This window comes from Triticum urartu, chromosome 2A (assembly GCF_056163025.1).
Source record: "Triticum urartu cultivar PI428250 chromosome 2A, HENAU_Tu73, whole genome shotgun sequence".
Lineage (NCBI taxonomy): Eukaryota > Viridiplantae > Streptophyta > Magnoliopsida > Poales > Poaceae > Triticum > Triticum urartu.
In genome coordinates this window covers 706286204-706306379 of record NC_141874.1, presented here as the reverse complement: position 1 = coordinate 706306379, position 20176 = coordinate 706286204, and the positions used below count along the sequence as shown (strand labels likewise).

The following is a 20176-nucleotide window of genomic DNA, read 5'->3' as shown; positions in this document are numbered from 1 at the left end:
CAGTTCCACGGTTCACATTCACATAATTAACATAAAAAATGTCACCCGCACGTTCCTGCCATGCCCTTTGATGTCATGGCCGCCGTCGTCTTCAGTCACTGCCGGCGTCGTCGTCGTCACTGACGAGGTTGACGTACTCCGGCAGCGTCCAGAGGTGGGCCGGCAGTCCGTGGTAGACGGGGGCGGGCTGGAAGGTGGGAGGTACCTGCACCACCTCCTCCCGTGGCGACGCGTCCCACTCCGGTGACCGCGACGGCGTGGGGCACCAGTTCACGACCCCCACGGCGTCAGCCATCTCCGGAGCCGAGCACGACCAGCTCCAGTGCTGGCCAACCAGGGCCAGGTGGAACGCGGCCACCGGCTCGTCCTCCACCACCTCCTCCCTCGCCATCTCCAGCAGGGGGATGGCGACGTCGCCGGCTACAGAGAGGGCCATCGTCTCCTCGAGGCCCGGCCATTGGCGCTCATCGTGCGTGTTCATGGAGTCCTCCATGACACGTTGCATGAGTCGGGCCTCCTCCTCCGGTGTCATGCAAGGAGGTGGAGGTGGCGACGGAGATGGGGAAGGAGACGGCATGAGCGTGAGGCCGCGCACCCGCGTACGCTCGCGCACCTCCCGGCATGGCCGCCGCGGCCCCGACGCTGTGCCGGCGAAAAAATACATGTGCCGCACGTCGTGCTCATCCCTTAGCCAGGTGTCCCAGAGCATTGAGTCGGGGGCGTACATGTCGTCGTAGTAGAGGTCGTCGGGGAGGAGGTGGTGGCGGCGCTCGATCTCCTCGCAGCGCGCACATCCGCTCGTCGGTACGGGCGAGACCGGACCCGGTCGGCGGAGAGGTGTCAGTTGTTGGGGAGGTGGACGTCGCTCCACGGGACCGGCGTCCTAGTCTCCCAATAGCGGTGGCATACATCCGCGTTGATGTACGGTTGGTTGCACTCATTGGCGGCCCTAGGGCCGATGGTGAACGGGACAGGCGCGGGGACCCGACAAGGTGGCTATGCGCCCTCCTCTTTCACGGAGCCGCGGCGGCGTCCCGAGGAGGAGTCGGCCTTGCGGTCGTCCTTCCCCTTGCGGTCGTGGTTCCAGAACCCCATGGCGGCGAGCCGACCGGCCGGCGAGCTCGAGGACGGGGAGAAGCTAGGTTTTGGGGTGTCTGGTTTCGAGAAGGCAGTTGGCTGGAGTGGGAAGTGTGGACGACGACCGGTCCACGGCCTCCCCATTTAAGAAGGACGGCGACCGTGCGCCTGGACGGATGACAGGTGGAGCCGGCCGCACGTGCGCATTGATGTTGGTGGGTGGGAAGTATGTGGCCGCCTGCCACGTGGCCTCGACACGGACAAGTATCGCGTACGTTTGCATTCGAAATGGATTAGCCCGGACATAAAAAGGACCAGATAGGTTTTGACCGTCGCGCGTTGGTCCGTCTGGTTTGTACTTTTTATCTCAAACGGGCGGGACTGGACGGGATGGGGTCGCGCGGTGAAGTTAGGCCAACTCCACCGCTCGACCCTATTCTAACCGCCCCCGTCCGTTTGGGGTAAAAGGGACAAACGAGATGGCCCAGCGCGCGGGCGCAAACGGACAAATGTCCGGATTCCGTCCGCTTTCGACCCATTCCCGGCCCAAACTTGCGCTCGGTTTAGGGTGAAACGGACGCGCACGGACGGCCTCGACGCACGCCCTTGTCCCCCCTCCCCCCCCCCCCCCCCCCCCGTGGCCCGCCTGTCGGGGACACTAGCAGTCCCTCCGCTCCCAACGCTTCAACCTCATTCCCCGCCCCGCCGCCGGCGCCGCTGCTATTCTCCGGCCGCCTCCTCACCACGCAGCCCCCCCGCCGTCCATACCAAACCATGTATCGACATGGCCGCTACCACGCCCGCGCTTCCGCCATAGTTTTGGTCGTCGATCGGAGGAGGTTTGGCCATCGCCGTCCTTGTCGGTGGCAGAGGGGACACGATTGCCGGCGATGTACCACGGCGGCCAAGGCAGATTTCGACGAGAGCTCCAGAGCGGCCTGTAGCCGGCCGACAGCCACCCTGCTGCGTCGAGGTGATCATCGCGGCCTCTTCGCCACCACGATCGCAAGGTGTTCGACCTTTTGCCAACAAAGGTATAGACAGTGGAGACGAGTTTTTCTTCCATCACTTCCTTTGTTCATCGGACGATTCGTCGTCGGATGATGACGATCTTGTGGTGGCTGCACTGGTCGTTCATGACCATATTCAACGGCAGCTTCCTCGGTACAGGGGGTCACTCCCTGGCCGTGCTCCCAACCTGAACCGCAACAGGGAGAGAGGCCACGCCCTGCTCTATGCAAATTACTTTGCCAACACCCCGCTCTTCAGGCCGGATAAATTTCGTCGCTGTTTTCATATGGCAAGACATGTGTTCAATCGTATCCGAGAGGGAGTGGTTGCTCATGACCCATACTTCGAGTGCAAGACGGATGCCCTTGGCAAGCTTGGATTCTCCTCCTACCAGAAATGCACCGCGGCCATCCGCATGCTTGCATATGGAATTCCAGGCGATTTGGTGGATGAGTATGTGCGTATGAGTGAGACAACATGTCTGATGTCAATGTACAAGTTTTGCCAGGCTGTGATCGAGGTTTTTGGCCCAGAGTACTTGAGGGAGCCAACTGCCGCTGATACAGAGAGATTGTTGGCGACCAATGCAGCTAGAGGCTTTCCAGGTATGCTTAGCAGCATAGATTGTATGTACTGGGAGTGGAAGAACTGTCCATTTGCTTGGCAGGGCCAGTACAAAGGGCATGTTAACGGGTGCACTGTCATATTAGAAGCGGTGGCATCACAAGATCTTTGGATATGGCATTCTTTCTTCGGCGTGGCAGGTTCTCACAATGATATCAACGTGCTGCAGCGTTCTCCAGTCTTCGCGAGGCTTGCAGAAGGCCACTCTCCACCTATCAACTTTGAGATCAACGGCCACCATTACAAGAAGGGATACTATCTAGCAGATGGTATATATCGTCAGTGGTCAACTTTTGTGAAGACAATCTCGAAACCCAAGGTGAGAAGAGAAAAAAATTTGCCCAAATGCAAGAGAGTGTTAGAAAGGATGTGGAACGTGCTTTTGGTGTGCTTCAATCCCGGTGGGGCATCGTTCGAAACCCTGCACTGTCATGGGATGAAGGGAAGCTTTGGGAGGTGATAACTGCTTGTGTGATCATGCACAACATGATCGTCGAGGACGAGCGTGATGAGAGTATCTTCGACCAAGGATTTGATTATCAAGGTGAAAATATTGAGCCCCTGCACCAAGACCTGGCCACATTTGAACAGTTTGCCCAATTCCACCGTGAGATGCGTGATTGGCACACTCATGTGAATCTTCAAAATGACTTGGTTGAGCACGTGTGGGATCACATTGGCAACCAATAGATGTATTTGTCCATTTTATGTTCAGTCAAGACAATTTCGATTTGCTTGTAAAACTATTTTATTAAAGACAATTTCAATTGGGTTGTAAAACTATTTTAATTTTCAGACAAAAATTTGGGTTCGAAACTAGTTTTAATGCAAATTTGGGCATTTCTTGGCCCTGACGGACAGGATGGGGCAAAAGGATGCGTCCGCGCGGTGGGCGCACGGCCACCGCATCCCAGGACAGGCCCGGGCACGACCCCAAATCCCTACCCAAAGGGACAAAAACAGGACAAAACGGACGTCCGTTTGGGGTCGTGCGGTGGAGTTGGCCTTAGCGTGAGGCCAACTCCACCGCGCGACCCTATCCTGTCCGGCCCCGTCTGTTTGGGGTAAAACGGACAAAGGAGGCGGCCCAGCGCGTGACGGCCCGGACCCATCTTGTCCGTTTTGTGTCCGGGCCAACCCATTTCGAGCGCAAATTTGCGCCGGGTTTGGGTCGCGGCGGACACCAAACGGACGCGCGCTCGTCCGCGTCGGGGCCGCGTGGCAGGCGGCCACCTACCTCCCACCTGCCCACATCAATGCGCACGAGCGGGCGGCCCCACCTGTCATACGCACATCGAGCGGTCGCCGTTCTTCTTTAAGTGGGAAGCGTGGACGGGTCGTCGTCCACACTGCCCCACGCCACCCCGCGGCCTCCTCGAAACCCGACAGCGGCGACCACGTCCCAAACCCTAGCCTAGACCTCGCCGGCCGGCCGTCCGCAGCCATGGGCCTCTGGAACTACGGCCGCAAAGGCAGGCACGACCGCGAGGCCGGCTCCTCGTCGGGACGCCGCCGCGGCTCGGTGAAGAAGGAGGAGCCCGCCTCGCCATCGCCACCATGCCAGGGCCCCGCGCCGCCCGCCTTCTCCATCGCGCCCACGTCCGCCGGCGAGCGCGACCGGCATTACGTCCGAGCGTCGGTGTGCCGCCGTTATTGGGAGACGAGGACGCCACTCCCCTGGAGCGACGCCCATCTCCCCAATAACTGGCACCTCTCCGCCGACCGTGTCCCCATCCCGCCGGTCCCGATGAGCGGCCGTGCGCGTGAAGAGGAGATCGAGCGCCGCCGCCGCCTCCTCCCCGACGACCTCTTCTACGACCCCAGGTACGCCCCCGACTCCGCGCTGTGGGACACCTAGTTTCGTGACGAGCACGACACCAGGTGCGCGTCCTTCTTCGCCGGCACCTCGACGGGGCCGCGGCGGCCACGACAGGGGCGCGCCCAGGAGCGCGGGCGTAGGCGGGTGCGCGGCGTCACGCCCACGCCGTCGCCATCGCCGTCTCCGTCGCCCCCTCCACCTCCTCGCATGTCAGCGGAGGAGGAGGCCCGTCTCCTCAAGCGTGTCATGGACGACTCCATGTACACGCACGACGAGCGGCAGTGGGACGGCCTGGAGGAGGCCATGGCCCTCTCTGCCGCCGGGGACGTCGCCTTCCCGGAGCTCCAGATGGTGGCCGTGGAGGACGAGAGGAGGGAGGACCCGCCGGCCGCGTTCCAGCAGCTGCTGGGCCAGGGGTGGCGTTGGTCCTGCACTGCTCCGGAGATGTCCGCCAGTGTGGGCGTGAACTGGTGCCCCACTCCGCCGCGGTCACCGGAGCGGGAGGCCTCGCCACGGGAGGAGGTGGTGCAGGCAGCTCCGGCCGTCCAGCCCGCCCCCGTCCACCACGCACCTCCGGCCCACCTGTGGACGCCGCCGGACTACGTCGACCTCGTCAGCGACGACGACGACACCGGCGGCCAGTGAAGACGGCAACGGCCACGGCACCGACGGGCGCGGCAGGAGCGCGCGGGAGGCGGAGGCATTTTTTTATTTTGTTTTATATGTTAATTATGAAAAATGGGCCTTTTAAGTGGCCGTGGAAACTGGGCCGTTTTGTGGCCGCCCCCTATATATATTTTATGTTTTTTTAAAATGTGTTTATTTACTTTTTTAGTTATTTCGTTTTAGTTTTAATATTTATTTTATTCACGTCCACCCCGGACACGATTTGGAGTGCGGCCGCGCGGTGCGCGCACGCACGACCCATCTGACAATGGTGGACACGGACGAACCCATCGGCGCTTCAAGGGACAAAATCCGGTCAATCCGGACGTCCATTTGGGGTCGTGCGGTGGAGTTGGCCTGACGCCACGTCTAGCCGCCGTCCGTCGGGCGCACGCGGTGATGCCGTCACTTGTCCGGCGTGTAGACCAACCGCCAGTCCCCCGTGTTCGTGTGTGTGCGCAGCGCGCGCGCCCGCCCTGCTGACCGCTGGGTTGTGAGTGAGACTCTGGTTTCTGGATGGGATTGATTGCTGGTGTGGTGTGTGCATGGACTTTGGCAATAACGCGCTACACGGCGAGGGCAAGTCGTGGGTGCTATACGTCTGTGACGCGAGCGTGGTGCTACTTCGACGTGACCCTTCAAGGGCGGAAACGGAACTGGGCGGATTTTACAGGCTCGTAATACGCTCGGGCTACGTCACGTTCACAGCTTGATACGAGAATGGCATTGCGTGACAAGTGCCCAATCCCCATGACAGGCCACTGGAACATGCTTTCCCCCGTCGGTTTTTTTCTATGCACACAACTACTCCCTCCGTCCGAAAATATTTGTCATCAAAATAAATAAAATAAGATATATCTAGATGTATTTTAGTTTTAAATGCATCTCTTTTTAGTTTTAAATACATCTCTTTTTATCCATTTTAATGACAAGTATTTTCAGACGGAGAGAATATATATTAGCAAATCTGTCCAAGTATCAAGCCCAAAAGTACACAAATAACAAATAGAAGTCACAACTCACAAAAACAAAAGTATATGCCTACACATCGAGAAATAAGGATGACAGTCATCCTCCCGGCTCCTCAGCCCTTCGGGATTCCTGGCCGTTGGATCGTTTTGCTTGATGCAATCTGGCCATCGGATCGAGCCCTGGGATGACCACGGCCGTCGGATCGAAGAGGTGATCCTGTAGCAATGAATAGTTTCGTCCCGTTCGTGCCACCGCACGTAATTCCGACGACCCGTGAAGGGCATTTTCGTCATTTCACGTTTACGCATATAAATTGCGTCCGCTCCCGTGTAGATGACCTAGCCGCCTCTCCCCCGCACCCGCGCCCTCAACCCCCGTCCTCCCGCATCCCAGCCCGCTCGCCCCAGCCCTCTCCCCGACCTCTCCCTCCACCAGACCTCGCAGCCCCGCCCACTTCGCCGCCACCAACGCCCCGCAGACCTCGCCGCCGCCGACGCCCCTCAGACCGAGCCGCCGTGGACCTCTCTCCTCGTCTCCCTCGCACCACGCCGCCCGCAGCCTCGACCTCTCGTCATCAGAAGGGAAGGGAAGGGAAGGAAAGAGAAGAGGGAGAGTGAGCAGGTCAGGCAGCAGCCAAGGTGCTCGCAGATTCGCCGGCGATGTCGTCCGACCTTGGCCTCCGAGTGCTTGTGCTCTGCCTGCTCCGCGCCCACGCAATGGCCTGCTCAGGATGCCGCCCTCTCCCCTGCTCCAACCCTAATCCCCTCCCCTCCCCTCAAGTTGTTGCTCCTTTTGGTCACGCAGGTGCACGGACGCGTCCCTGCTCCTCTGTGGACAAGGTCGGTTCTGATCTGGATGAGTAGCAATTGCTGTAGGTGGACGAGGCACGAGCCCTCATGGCTCCTCCCTCCTCCTACCCCCCCCCCACCCCCTGAACCTGGTGAGCTCCACCCCCTCTTCCTACCCCTGCACATCTATCTTATCTAGCCAATTCTCTGATTTAGCTAGGTTCCAAAGAAGAGAATTTTCTTTGTCTTTCTTGTTTTGTTTTTACCTTGCTGCTAAGGAAGGCCTTGGGTCTAGCTAATTATTTACAGAGTACATGTTTGTTGCCTTGCTTGGCTTGTTGGCTAGGGTTGGGATCTTTCTCTAGGATTGTAGTGAGCTTTCAGGAAGAGGTGAATGCAGCAGGACATTGGGGGTGTTTGGATGTATGGGCTGCCTGGATCTTGTTAGAATCCTTTGGATTCATTAGGTCTGGTTGGACACCCTCGGTTTTTTGTTGCTATGCGGGAGACAGTGCAGCATTGCTAGATTCCTCGGACGATTTTTTGTTGCATTTCTTATTTTATTCGGTGGCTGCGAGTTTGGCATTGGCTCATGTTATTGAAATTTGTCTAGATAAATTAATTGCCTGATCTGTTTGTTAGTCTGGGTTAATCCTTGGTTTAGGCCTTTAGCTTAAGCATTAAACAAATCACATGACTGGTTACAGATAATTGCAGGGACTATGCATGGCATTGTAATCAAACCACCATTCTTAGCTGTTTGGTTGGCGATTTTGATGGAGAGAGGGGGGGGGGGTAGGTTGTAGACATGTTAGGTGGTTAGTTACAAAGAGAGTGGAGATTTATGCCTATTGTGGTTGCAGTTCTGTGAATCAAAGCGCCATTCTTAAATGCTAGATTAATTTGGTTGTCTCATCTGTCACCAGATTCCAGTTTCTAATTAGCGGTCAAGGAGTAGATAACTGCACAACTTTGGACATGCATGAGGTGAGTATGCATGTAAATCTGTCTCAATATTAACTGATAGGGCAACTAATGTGACCGTTTTGTTTTGCAGGCAGTGGCTATTAAAAAGATAGATGACTGTAACAAATAATGTGTGAGAACAAGGAGCCAAAAATATTGGAAAACGGCCATAAGATAGATAGCGGATTCAGTGATTTGGTTATTATGGAGGTTGATGGAACTTGGTCTACTGTCGGAATTCAGAGCCATAAAGCATTGGACTTGGACAAGGTAAGTGCACTTGCAGAATCTCCATCTAGAATATCTATTTTGGGTACTAATTACGTGACTGCTCCATGGTTCAGAGCTCTTCCATGGCAGCAACCAGCAGTCCAAGGCCAAGGTGAGTTCCCCATTTTCCTCCTCTTGCCGAGCTCCCTCCTTTGCCCGCCATTTCCCTTGCTATCTCAGTGATATGGTTATATGCGCTGCTAGAAGTGAGGATTTGACTATATTTCCGAAGCGAAAATATAACGAAGCAAAAATTGTTCCAGAGATCTGGGAGTTGTACTTCTACTTCTGTTGTGATGTGTCTTGCTTTCGTGTTTGTTTACAATTGGCAAGTTTTAGGCTTTTACTATCTTTAGGCCATCCTAGCAATACTTTTTACAGTTATACTGCAAGGTCTGCACTATTTGTTCTCTTCTGAAAATATGATTCTTGATGAAGTTTTACTTCACTGTTGGCATCTCCTCTGTTTGCTGATCTACAAATGTGTTTTTTGTTTTTACATTGATAGAAAAACTTTTAGTCGTACTTTCTAGGATCATAGTTTGTTGTCAACTACTTCCACTCATGGCTGATATATGTGAGTATTTAGGCTGGATAAATATACCATGGCCTGGACTGGTGGATTGAGTATAGTTGGTCCATACAGATTCTGTTAGACATAACTATCTTTTTTTTAATCGGCCATGTGACTGCTTGCTAACGGCTTGAATTGACCCACTCCTACATATGAAATTGTAATTTTGTTGCTCATGAGCACTTGTGTGTGTGTGTGCTCATGAAGCTTCTCTTCTCCATGGATGAATCTCAACTGGAAGCAGCAAGCTATCTCAAGGGAGGGGATTCTCCACTTCCAATCCATGGACGCTATCCACAAGGACCAAGATGACGACGACCAGGAAGGAAGGAGCCCACGCCCGACCCCGACGATGGCGGTTCCATTTGTGTGCCGGCGTCGACCACAACCTCCCTCTCTATAATATGGTTGTGCTTTTTTTGAGGAGTGGTTGTGCTTTATTTTAATTGAAAGAAGTTCATTCTCAAATCACTCTGCTTATATCATAATTCAGCACCGACTCTTTCAGTCTTTCCTGCCTCCTAGCATGCTTTTACTCTGCATCTGCTACGTGATAGTTATTGTTACTGTAAAATATGTTTGAAGCCAGTAACTGATTACACTTTTAGTCCCATATTCTCAAGGACTTCCAAGAAGTTTAGGTTCTGAATAGGTTATTAGTATCTAACCATGTTGATAGCAATTAGCTTTGTCCACTTACTGAGCTGTCCTTTTAGTGTTCTGAAGATATACTTGAGTTTTATTTGTTATAGAAGGCCTCCCAAAAATCTAACTTTCCTTGACAGACATATCTCTCTCTCTCCCTCTCCCCCTCTCTCTCTCTCCATCTACATATATCACACCAGCTGTTCCAGGTAGAGTAGTAGTGGCCACAAAATTTTACTGAAATAATCATGCGAGATTACCAGCAAACAAAATTCTCATAGTAGGATAGAATGTGGGTATATATATTATAATATTGGTGTCAGATATGTTTACTCAGATGATCCAAGAATTGAATAAACCACTCGAATAAAATACCTCTCTGTTCGCTTTAAAAATTCTACAGTCAACATGCTAATATTATTTGCATCTACATAACGGCTTGCAGAACAGCGGGGGGCGTCTGAGCCTGCAGTCGGAGTAGCAGCTGACGTAGCATTTGCAGAACACCGACACGGCGTCAGCCACCTGCAGCTGCTGGGCAAACAGCAGGACGGCAAGGAGCACGCAGACAACCACAACCTTCACTCTCTCCTTCTTCCCAGTCCCCTCCATTGATAATGGATTCTTCCTCTTGCCTGTGACAACTTTTGTTGGGTCGACGGCCCCTCTTTATACCGAAGGCAAGCTTCTGGTGCTGCACACGCTATTGATTCTTGAAGAAGCGTCTGCGATTCTAGGAGAAGCTTTAATTTCTCTCCAGAGATGAGCTTGATTATCTAAGAAGCTTTTACTTTTGCAGAGATGATCATACTTATGGAAACTCAGATGCCTTGCACTGCTGCCGGATCAAGGATGGAGTGAACTAAAACACTTTGCTATTACAACTAGCCCTCCCTGTTCCATGAATCAACAGGTAAGTTCTGTCATCTGTTTCTTATCTTTGTATTGCACACATACGTATAGAGAGGAGTGTGTAGTACGCAAATTGTTGTTGGTCAAGCTATGTATATGTACGTGCATCTTATATAGATATAGGCTTGTATGCTCGTTTGCAGGGTCCCATTTCTGATCCATAAGCCTCTGTATTAGGCATACTTGTACAATTTTACAACGGTGGCACATGATTATAATTGCTTTTTTGCTCAGTCAAATATATATCAAATGGTATACATGAGGGAATGTTAGTAACTTTTTCTTTGTGCTTGGGATGCTAAACTTGATTGTTTGTTCCTGACCATTAGGGGAAGAATTGGCAATGCTAAATTGGTGAGAAGAGAGCAAGAGGAAGATGATGAGTTGACATGGAAAAGGTTCAGATTCCTTTACTGCATGTACCCCCATTACACCCACAACCCCACTTTTGCCTTTATTATTGTACTAATATGTTGATGGGTCTTCTTTCTCATTATAATCAGTTCAAATTTAGGTCATGAGAACACCGAGTTTTCAAAAATTTAGGTTGTGGGTATACATGTTACTATAATTATATTGTTTCATCAGATGTGTTTGCTCAAATTATAGAGGGTCGTATGGATCCCTCCTCCTATGCCGTCATCACGAGAGGAGAGGGAGAACGGCCGCACTATGTTGATGTGTAGAAATTCCAGGATTTCTGGACACCGAGTGCTCCCCCAATTGCACGAGATGGGGAGGTGGATCACATCCCTGTGGATTACCATCTACGAAGAATGGTCCACATGATTATTTTTCTTCATCATGTGTTTCTGTGTGCAACAAGAATCAGTGATTGCTTATCTGCTGGTTAGCTGGTACAGATGGAGTCTATTTTTATTCTCAGTAGTGAGACTTCAAATAGATACCACTACTATATATTTAGTTAAATTTGGCCGAGTAACATGTGTGTTGCACCTCTGATGGATTACGAAGAGCATAAACGGGGCTGATAGTGTGCTATAAACATGCATGCATCTCAAGGTTGTTTAGATGCAATATGTACCATCCGAATAAAAGAATTCATTGCTCCTCTTTATCTCATGTCAATGCTTGGCTTATGTGGTTGCAGCGACTTGCGATATGTTCAGCGGATCACCATGTCAAGGAATGAGCAGTTAAATAAGAGTCTTTTCGACAAAAGTAAGGTGAGATTTATTTCTGTTCATCTTGGTTGGATTAAATAAGATGTGGCTACATATAATAATTAATATTCAACTAATGCAATTTATTTGTGAGTCCTATGCTCACTATGGCAAATGTCCAGGCTGACAAATGAATGGCAAGTTCTTTATGCATATAGAACTATTACATTATATTTTTGCATGAAATTTCAGGCCACTCGATCTATCCGTGGAATACATGTTTGTAGCATGTTTTGTGATATTCGAAAGAACCATTTTATCTTATATTCACATTACCTTTATGAAAAATATATACAATAGTGTGCCTGCTACTTGATGCAATTTTAATATCTTCCTAAGAATACACAACTCATGTTTTGTACGAGTTATGAGAGAATAGTCCTTGGCAGGGGCCAAGGTTCGGCTTTGTTTTCTCCTGCTATTGATATTCATGTCAAACTGAACAAAATGCTTCATGTTGTGATTTGAACTGGTTTGTCCTAATATTTTTTTCTTATATTTCCATCTTCGGTTGTATCTCGGATTTCTCATCACCCTTTCTTTGAACATATAGTGCATTCTAATGGTGTTATTTGCCTATTCAATGCCATGCTTTAGACATTTGGTATGGTAGTGCTTTCACTGAAGTAAGTGATCTAAACGATCTTATATTTGTTGCAGAGGGAGTATTTCATAACTGAACATGTTTTATGTACAATCTGTTACTGACTGGCATTGTGAAAAACGCAGAGGTACTACCTGCACATGTAAATTTAACTACATATTTGTGTTATTGTGCTACTGTTGTTTAAGCAGTTACACTCTTCCTTTCATTTCTTGGAAAATTAGGAATTAACTGAAGCTTGTATTGTTATATTATTTCATACTATAAGAGAAATTACTCATGTATCACTAAAGCTTACATTATTAGTGTCATCAGAAAAATGAAGCCTGAGGACGCTATCGGCCTTTCCTGTCAAGTATTGGCCACTACTATCTGCATTAGCTTCACCTCAGAACATGCCCTTTTTCACTTGGAGAGAGGAAGTAGGAGTTCTCAGTGATGATCATCTACAAGGTACCATACATGTTTGTTGATTGACTAACAAAGACAAAGGCCGTACCGTTATTGATGTTTCTATAGCATTGTTTCTAGCTACTGTAACACCTGTTTTACACTTGCGAGTATGAACTATTTGGCTATATTTTATAGAACTTATGTACCGATGTAGAATGGTATATCATGCTTTTATACTTTATGATATACCTTTTCGTTGTAGTATTTTGGAAAGTTGCAATGCTCAACATTTGTATAGACTTCTATCATAATAATCCTCTCCTTGCCCGTTGGCAATGATTTTTTTTGTACCATTGCTCATATGATCTTATCAATGTTGAAGGTACATATGTTTAGATACACTCTTTTGCATCAGAGTATTGACTAATAACATCGTATTGTCTCTCACAAACTAAAAACTTAAGTGAATGATTCATCTTTACTTTATTTTGATATCCCTTCTGAATGAGCATTACTTGCTTGACCATAACGTTTGGACCGGCACCCTCGCGCCAAGGCGCGCTTCCGATCTAGTAGCCTATTATTGGGCCGCTCATCCAAACCAGTTGTGCATATTCCATGCTACCATCTCTTAAGGGTTGCATCTAGATACCATAACCCGCGCTTCCGCACAATGTAGTAAGAATCATGTACAAATCCATCGTGTAGCTTGGAAGATAGCTTGCAAAAAATTGTGAACCTTTGTCCTGTTAAAGACATAACATTTTGACAATTCCATAAAGCACAAAGGAAGGCACAAACTTCTATATGGATCCATGCCCTAGTTTTAGGCTCAACGCCACCCAACTCCACCACGCGACCCCAAACAGACGTTCGTTTTGTCCGGATTCGGTCCATTTGGGTAGGGCAATGGAGTCGTGTCCGAGCGTGTCCTGGGATGCAGTGGCCGTGCGCCCAGCGCGCGAACACATCCGTTTGCCCCATTATGTCTGCCTCCATTTTAAAAAGAGAGCAATGTTTCAAATGCCAAGCCCTAGTTCATCAGGCCAGCGGCCCTAGTTCACGCCGGCAACAGAGCCAGCGGCCTGCACGTCTATCACCGACAACACAACCAGCCTCCAAAATGAATAGTTGTCCTCGCTGGCAACACAGCCAGCGGCCGGCAGCACAGCCGGCCTTCAAAATGAATGTTTTTCTCGCCGGCACACAACCGGCAGCCCAGTGGGCGGGTGGCACCCATGCCAGCTTCCAAAAAGAATGGCCACGACCGATCGGACGACCTAGTTCAGGCCGTCGGCGTCCAACATCTCCTTCTGCCTGGCCTCGAACCACGCCCTCGTTCTCGTCGACTGCGGCCTTGCGCCGTGCGGCCTCCATCGCATCGCGCATGGCGACGAACTTGGCCGCGGCGGCATTGCCCTTGACGACCGCCCTCCGGTTCCTCCTCTTTGCCGATTCCACGTCCAACTTGGCGATCTCCTCCGGTGTGCACTTCGACAGTGGCTTCCTTGGCGCCTTGGCCGCCTTATTCTTCACCTTTCCAGGCGGGTCGACGGCCAGGCCGCCGGAATTCGGCTGGGCGTCGGCCATGGACGGGGGAGGGAGGGGCGGCGGGAGGGACGTGGGAGGGTTTGGGGAAAAGGGTGCCAAGTGGGGCGGGCGGGGGGTTTTGCTTTGTGCCACCGACAGGAGGGCCAGGGGAGGACAAGCGTGCGCGTCCTGCCCGTCCGCGCGTTGTCCGTTTCACCCCAAAATCGACGGAAACTTGGGCTGGGGATGGGTCGAAAGCGGACACAAAATGGACAAAAGTCCGTTTGCTCCCGCGCGTTGGGCCGTCTGGTTTGTCCTTTTACCCCAAACGGACGGGGACGGGCGGGATGGAGTCGCGCGGTGGAGTTGGCCTTAGTCTGCAAATAAAGTTTGGTGAAAGTAAAGCTTTGTAAAGTTTGATTAACTTTATATTAAAAAATATCAACATTCACAATATGAAATCAATATTATCATATGCACCATAAAATGTATTTTTCATACTATATAGTTTCAATATTGCAGATGTTCATATTTTTTATATAAATTTGATCAAACTTTATGTAGTATTACTTTGACCAAATTTTATATGCAGAGTAAAAAGGAACAGAGGTAATACTAGTAGGTGGAGGTAGGCTAAATGCCACATAAATCGTAAGTCATAATCATGTAGCATACGGGCAGGCGACAAACAAATGTTGATTTGTTTCCTCATGACCAAAAAACAACATTGTTTACTACCTTGCCACATGCGCTTTACTATGTTGTCCTTAGTAAGTATCACAACCCTATGCACTTATAGCTCTACTGCATATGTTGCATGGAAATCCCTATTCCTCGCATTGACATCAATTGATGGGCATATCCATAGCCCGTTGATTAGCCGCGTCGATGTGAGACTTTCTTCCTTTTTTGTCTTCTCCACACAACCTCCATCATCATATTCTATTTCACCTATAGTGCTATATCCATGACTCAAGCTCATGTATTGCTTGAAAGTTGAAAAGGTTTGAGAACATCAAAAGTATGAAACAATTGCTTGGCTTGTCATCGGGGTTGTGCATGATTTGAATATTTTGTGTGATGAAAATGGAGCATAGCTAGACCATATGATTTTATAGGGATAACTTTCTTTGGCCATGTTATTTTGAAAAGACATGATTGCTTTATTAGTATGCTTGAAGTATTATTGTCTTAATGTCAAATGATAGACTATTGCTTTGAATCACTCGTGTCTTAATATTCATGTCATGATTAGATTACATGATCAAGATTATGCTAGGCAGCATTTCACATCAAAAAATATCTTTTTTATCATTTACCTACTCGAGGACGAGCAGGAATTAAGCTTGGGGATGCTGATACATCTCTGTCGTATCTATAATTTTTGATTATTCCATGCCAATATTCCACAACTTTTATATACTTTTGGCAATTTTTATAGTATTTTTGGGACTAACATATTGATCCAGTGCCCAGTGCCAATTTTGTTTGTTGCATGTTTTTTGTTTCACAGAAAATCCATATCAAACGGAGTCCAAACGGGATAAAAACTTACGGAGATTTTTTTAAAATATATGTGAATTTTGGGAAGTGGAATCAACACGAGACGATGCCCGAGGGGCCCACGAGGGTGAGGGGCGCGCCCTGGGCCCTCGTCGCCACTCCGTAAGGCGGTTGGTACCCTTGTTCCTCTGCAAGAAAGCCAATATCCGGATAAAAATCGTGTCAAAATTTCAGCCCAATCGGAGTTACGGATCTCCAAGAATTTAAGAAACGGTGTAAGGGCAGAATCAGAGAGCGCAAAAACAGAAGGAAACAGAGAGGGAGATCCAATCTCGGAGGGGATCTCGCCCCTCCGCTGCCATGGAGGCCATGGACCAGAGGGGAAACCCTTCTCCCATCTAGGGGGAAGGTCAAGGAAGAAGAAGAAAAAGGGGGCTCTCCCCACTCTCTCCCGGTGGCGCCGGAACACCGTCGGGGCCATCATCGCGACAACGATCTACACCAACAACTTTACCACCGTCATCACCAACTCTTCCCCCCTCTATGCAGCGGTGTAACCCCTCTTTTACCCACTGTAATCTCTACTTAAATATGGTGCTCAACGCTATATATTATTTCCCAATGATGTATGGCTATCCTATGATGTTTGAGTAGATCCATTTTGTCCTATGGGTTAATTGATGATCGTGATTGGTTTGAGTTGTATGTTTAATTATTGGTGTTGTACTATGGTGCTCTCCGTGTCGTGCAAGCGTGAGGGATCCCTGTTGAAGGGTTTTGCAATATGTTCATGATTTGCTTATGATGGGTGGCGTGAGTGGCAGAAGCATAGACCCGAGTAAGTAGGTTGTTTGCGTATGGGAGTAAAGAGGACTTGATGCCTTATAATGCTATGGTTGGGTTTTACCTTAATGATCTTTAGTAGTTGCGAATGCTTGCTAAAGTTCCAATCATAACACTAGTAGAAAAAGGGCCATTTGTCCCGGTTCGTAAGGGCCTTCTGTCCCGGTTTTGGAACCGGGACTAAAAGGTCGTTACTAATGCCTTTGGCCTTTAGTCCCGGTTCTTACACGAACCGGGACAGATGGCCCTCCACATGGCCGCTGCGACCAGCCCAGGCAGGGGGGACTTTGGTCCCGGTTGGTGACACCAACCGAGACCAAAAGGCGAGCTGAGGTTTTTTTTAAAGGGGCTGGTTTAGGGGGTTTGGGGGTTAATTTAGGTTGTTATTAGCTAGCTAATAGGGAGAAGTGCCCTCTCTTATATCTCTATGCTTGGTTTACCAACGCTACTGGTATGCCTAAACATGGCTTAGATTGAAGTGAAGGCAACATGTGGTGCATGTCGAAAGTAACACTAATCCTAACTTGATCAAGTTTGGATTGTACTACTTTCGACATGCACCACATGCATGTTGCCTTCACTTCAATCCAATCCATGTTCATTTCACCCGCTGATATATAATAACTCTTCATACTCGCATCATGCATCATCATATATAATAACAAGTCTACTAATCATCATCATACAACTTCTACTCGTTATTAATAACAAGTCATACGATCATCATCCTCATAGTCATCGAACCAACCCTACTTAATTGTTCTTAGCACATGATCATCAGTATTAGGTAGGACCTAAATACCCTCTTTAAGGTAAAATAGCATAAAACAATATAGACCCTGACTCTCCATTATGGAGAATGGAGATCATCCTGTCTCCAATTCTTGCGCTTCGCTTCCTTTTGCTTCCAAGAACCTCCTTACGAATGTCCATACATTTTTTCCATCCTTTGATTTGCATGTCTTCATTTCTTTTAGAAATCCGGTATGGACAGTTGAGGTTCGTAGGATGACCTGGTTGTATGTTCAAAACATTAAGGCTACCTTTCTCATACATCAAATGAGGCACACAATTCTCTGTGATTATCTGTTGGAAAACATAGTGATAACTTCATAGTTAGCAATGATGTACTAGTTTTAGAAGTATGCAAAAGATGCACGGATGTCGTAATAGTAAAAAATCTGACCAGGGTATCTCCATGGTAGTTACCGTAGTTCAACACATGCACTAGTGGCACGTATTGACCATAATGTTGAGGAGTTTGATTGTAGATATTGTAATTCTCAATGTCAGTACAAAATCCGACCAGATGATTTTTCTCCTGATAAGTTAATTCGGATCCATCGGTGTAGTGGGTTTTGTCTACCATCTTCCGCACATTCTTTGAAGAATAAAAATAAGCTGTCAATGGAAATAAGTTGTCAACTATTTTGAAATAAACAGTCTAAATTAGCTAATAACTATGTTTGAGAAACTCACATGGCGGTAGAATTGGAGGCGTATCAACAAGGACCCAAATGTCCATATTGTCTTGCTCGATTTCAGAATCACCAAGATCCATGGTGACAAGCATACCCTCATCAAAACCATACATCTTGCAAAGTGCTTCCCATTTTTTGCAACCAAAATGGGTTACGCTCTCAGAATTGTACAACTTTACTTCAAAATCCACACCATGATGGGTCCTTAGGTGAATTTTCTTTGTTTTGAAACTTTCATAGTCTTCAAAACCCATCCTCTCCAAAACTTAGCGTCTTGCATGGCATGGGATAAGCTAGTCGAATTGTAAAAGATGAAAAGTACACGTTGAAATATTTGAAGTCGTGCTTAATTACGAAAAAATAACACTTGTCGTCGTTGCGTACCGTTTCAACATCGAAGGTCTCCTCCAGCTTAATGCCGAAGCGCCGATCTTCGTCCAGGTGAGGCCTGTGGCACAGACCTCGGTGGTCGTGGCACCAGTCGCACTCCCCAGAGATACTTTCATCGTCCGAGTACGACATTTCCTATGTTCATAATTCAAATATTAAACATCTACAATTAAATATATGTACTAAAAAACCTAAGGTAGATCATTATTATTCATCACGGGTTGACTATCGGTCTGTCTAGTCTTTTCTTGAAAACTCTCAACACGGGAATGAAGGAGAAGCTACCCCCATATATGGTGGAGACTCAACAGAATTAAAGTCGACCCGAGGACTCATATTATAGGACTCATATTGACATGGAGATTTGCCTGGTCTCACCTCGAGGTCGGAGGAGGGAGGGGGTCGGTGATGAGGACGACGGCGTGAATGATGGAGGGGTGTCGGTGTCAAAACCGGCGGATCTCAGGTAGGGGGTCCCGAACTGTGCGTCTAAGGCAGATGGTAACAGGAGGCAGGGGACACAATATTTTACCCAGGTTTGGGCCCTCTTGATGGAGGTAAAACCCTACGTCCTTCTTGATTAATATTGATGATATGGGTAGTACAAGAGTAGATCTACCACGAGATCGGAGAGGCTAAACCCTAGAAGCTAGCCTATGGTATGATTGTATGTTGTAGTTGTTGTTGTCCTACGGACTAAAACCCTCCGGTTTATATAGACACCGGAGAGGGTTAGGGTTACACAAGGTCGGTTACAAAGGAGGAGATACACATATCCGCATTGCCTAGCTTGCCTTCCACGCCAAGTAGAGTCCCATCCGGACACGAGACGAAGTCTTCAATCTTGTATCTTCATAGTCTAACAGTCCGGCCAATGGAGATAGTCCGGCTGTCCGGAAACCCCCTAATCCCCACAGTAGCCCCTGAACCAGGCTTCAATGACGATGAGTCCGGCACGCAGTATTGTCTTCGGCATTGCAAGGCGGGTTCCTCCTCTGAATATACCACAGAAGAATTTGAATATAAGGATAGTGTCCGACCCTGCAAAATAAGTTCCACATACCACCGTAGAGAGAATAATATTTTCACAAATCTAATTTGCTGACTTGTTTTGGCAACACGACATTATGCCATGGCCCGGTGATTATTCGAACTGTTTCCTTTAACTAGCCCCGCACATAACGCGAGGCAGTTTTTCGACACGTCTTGTCAAAGCAAAGATCGTGTCCCCTTATTACGGGATTCTCATCAATACAGGTGTGGGTAACCCAACCGTGTCTAGGACTCCTAGATTATAGGCAAGTCCCAAACGGCTACGGAGAGGACGCTTGATATTCACCCTCTTTATAAAGGGACAAGGCTTTTACTTTTTTCCCTCCCGTGCTCAATCGAATCCTTCCCCCGCCTCGAGTTCTAACACCCAAAGCCCAGGTCAGGTGCTCCGGATCTTCAATCATGTCCGGATCTAGTCTTCAAGGCCGGTGGATGCCCTCCTCCATTACAGAAGAAGACATCAAGAAGTTGAGGGAGGCCAGATACCTGACCGCCGAGGTTTCGCATCGGCTGCCTGCCCGAGGGCAGGTCGTCCCTACTCCTGAACCCACCGAAGACGTCGTGTTCATCTCCCACTTCCTCCGAGGACTAGGCCTCACTCTGGATCCCTTCGTTAGGGGGTTGATGTTTTATTACGGGCTAGATTTCCACGATCTAGCCCCAGACTCCTTTCTCCACATCTCGACATTCATTGTCGTGTGTGAGGCCTTCCTCCGCATTACCCCTCACTTCAGCCTATGGCTCAAGACCTTTGATGTGAAGCCGAAGATGGTCGAGGGGCGGTATGCAGCGTGCGGAGGCGCATTAATAAGCAAGATAGCAGGAGCTCCGTGGCCCAAAGGTTCCTTTCCAGAGGTGTCCGGATTATGGC

The 20176-nt window shown here is 48.9% G+C and overlaps 1 protein-coding gene and 1 long non-coding RNA gene across 3 annotated transcripts; both read left to right on the top strand.

Annotated features, from left to right (window-relative positions):
* The first annotated feature begins 2374 nt into the window (after positions 1 to 2374).
* LOC147986990 (uncharacterized) lies at positions 2375 to 3402 on the top strand. Its single transcript, XM_087542222.1, has 2 exons — positions 2375 to 2981; positions 3032 to 3402. Exons 1-2 carry the CDS (start codon positions 2375 to 2377, stop codon positions 3400 to 3402), a joined length of 978 nt encoding a protein of 325 aa, XP_087398348.1.
* A 6813-nt stretch (positions 3403 to 10215) lies between these two features.
* LOC125534219 (uncharacterized) lies at positions 10216 to 12602 on the top strand. 2 transcript variants are annotated; one of them, XR_007294424.2, is made up of 5 exons: positions 10216 to 10325; positions 10654 to 10722; positions 11436 to 11511; positions 12169 to 12239; positions 12428 to 12602. It is a non-coding gene; the product is annotated as an uncharacterized LOC125534219 (long non-coding RNA). The 2 variants fall into 2 exon arrangements; XR_007294423.2 differs by having other exon boundaries at positions 12419 to 12602.
* Positions 12603 to 20176: the final 7574 nt, after the last annotated feature.